The sequence below is a fragment of the Emiliania huxleyi genome, assembly GCF_000372725.1.
Source record: "Emiliania huxleyi CCMP1516 unplaced genomic scaffold EMIHUscaffold_706, whole genome shotgun sequence".
In the NCBI taxonomy this organism is placed as follows: Eukaryota; Haptophyta; order Isochrysidales; family Noelaerhabdaceae; genus Emiliania; species Emiliania huxleyi.
In genome coordinates this window covers 11,855-13,762 of record NW_005196710.1, presented here as the reverse complement: position 1 = coordinate 13,762, position 1,908 = coordinate 11,855, and the positions used below count along the sequence as shown (strand labels likewise).

At 66.7% G+C, this 1,908-nt stretch overlaps 2 protein-coding genes across 2 annotated transcripts in view; one reads left to right on the top strand and one right to left on the bottom strand.

Moving 5' to 3' along the window:
* Positions 1–211: 211 nt before the first annotated feature.
* EMIHUDRAFT_248807 (hypothetical protein) lies at positions 212–749 on the top strand (the record flags this gene model as incomplete). Its single annotated transcript, XM_005761513.1, has 3 exons — positions 212–220; positions 311–445; positions 513–749. The coding sequence occupies 3 exons, from the start codon at positions 212–214 to the stop codon at positions 747–749; spliced, it is 381 nt and encodes a 126-aa protein (XP_005761570.1).
* Positions 750–1,440: 691 nt separating this feature from the next.
* The window catches only part of EMIHUDRAFT_248806 (hypothetical protein), a gene marked incomplete at both ends in the record, with an annotated part of 1,293 nt that continues 825 nt past the window's right edge, over positions 1,441–1,908 (bottom strand). The window contains 2 exons of the mRNA XM_005761512.1: positions 1,441–1,481; positions 1,545–1,612. Coding sequence (XP_005761569.1) covers positions 1,441–1,481; positions 1,545–1,612 — 109 coding nt within the window. The remainder of the gene's footprint in view (positions 1,482–1,544; positions 1,613–1,908) is intronic.

The window sequence follows — 1,908 nt, the reverse complement described above, 5'->3', positions numbered from 1 at the left end:
CCCTACGGTACTCTCTGGGTTCCGGCTCCTACCCAGATAGGGGGTCTGTTCACCACGGTTAGACCCTATGCAATAGGTAGGTAGGTCCGGTTTTGACCGCCCCAGAGGGCCCCGCAATAGGTAGGTAGGTGGCGGTAGGTGTGGGGGGGGGTGGAGGAAAAAAACCGCTTCGCTTGCGCGGGAGACGGCGCGTTTAGCCGCGAACGGGGCCATGCCAGACGTGTCGCCTGCGGCTGGGACGCCAGCCGAGACGGGTGCGGCGGCGGCGCCCGCGGTGGCGGCGCTGTGCAAGGACATCTCCCGCGCGGAGCTCAAACAGTACCTCAAGGAGTATTCGACGGAGAGCGGCGAGAAGCTCTTTGCCGCCGCCAACGTGGACATGCTCGAGCACCTTCCCATGTCCACCGTCTACGAGGCGTCGAAGAGCAGCGCCAAGTGGGAGACGGTCCGCCAACATGCTCTTCCCCGACAGCAAGGCGGCGTCGGAGATCTTCTTGATCAAGGTGCGCGAGGCTAAGAAGGCCGAGACCGAGGCGGCGGCGTCGGCCAAGAAGTCGAGCAAGGTCGCGTGGAAGGAGGACCTGCTCGCGGCGAGGCGGGCGAAAGAGGCAGAAGAGGCGGCGGCGCGCAAGACGGCAGCACCGGAGCGCGCCCCGTGGTGCCTGAGCAGCCACGCCGGTAGGCGCCGAGCCAGAGTGCCGAATCGCCACCCCGTCATGGCACGGCGTGAGCTGCGCCTGATTGCGTGAGACGCAAATCGGAAGGGTGCCGAAGTGGCTCTCCTCGTGCGGGCGGCGACCGATCTTGTAGGCGGGAGGGTCCGTGCCCTCGACTCTGTCGAGGGAAGAGAGTGCCGTTTTGGAGCCGTCCAACGCCTCGAGAGCCCAGTAGGCCATGCTCTGGCGGGCTCGCGAGCGGCGCGCACCGCGGTACAAGCCGGCGCGCGGCGGGCGCTGGGAGCCTATTCACAGAGGGCTAACGGGTATTTTTTCGCTTCGCTGCGCGGCCTGGGAATAGGTAGGTAGGTGGGGCACGGAGCCTGGCGATTGGCGCCCGCAATAGGTAGGTAGGTAGGGCGTTTTGGTGCGAGTCGTGGTGGACAGACCCCCTATCTGGGTAGGAGCCCGAACCCTGGCTGGTCGGCAAGGCCTGGTCGCGCAGGACCCACCCTCGAGGTCTCTCAATGGAGAAAACGCGGGCGAGCCTACCAATGGGTCCCTCGAGAGGGGTACCCTGGGTGGGCGGGGCCTCTACTCGCCAGGGACCAAATCTCTCTCTCTCTCCCACACACCAGACACCATCCTCGCCCGGCTCTGGAATTCTCGACAGGGTGGCCCACCACAACGACCCCTGGAATTGCGACTCGCCGCTTTCCTCCCACTGTGAATTTAAGCGAGCAGTGTCTTGAAGAACTCACCTCGAAACAGAAAAAGAAAATAGTTAGAGGCTGCGCAGGCCGTCCCGTTTGCTGTTTGAAACGCCTGTTGTGGGCTGGCTGCGCGCGCGCGCTGGCCCGCGCTGCCGGGGCTCTGTCTCACTCTCACGTGCCGCAATATGTGTCACACACGGCGGCTTCTGCCACCTCTCGATTGGTTCTACTTTCTCCGCACACCTACCGGGGAAGGGGCGCTTGGGAGCGGGGGCGGGGGCGGGGGCGGGGGCGCGCAGCGCGGCTGCGCGGCGCGCGCAACAGAGGGTAGGGTGGGGAAGACGGCGAGGAGGGGGCGGCGGCGGCCGCCGCGCCGGCAGCGCGCGCGCGGCCCGAGCGACCCGGGGGCAGACCAGCCAGACTGAACCCGCGGCTCCACCTCGTATAGAGCGCCCCCCCTCATGCTCCCCGTCCCCATGCCTCACCAAGCTGACTCCTCGCCCGCAGCGACCCCCGATCCTCCACCCTCCGGATCGGCG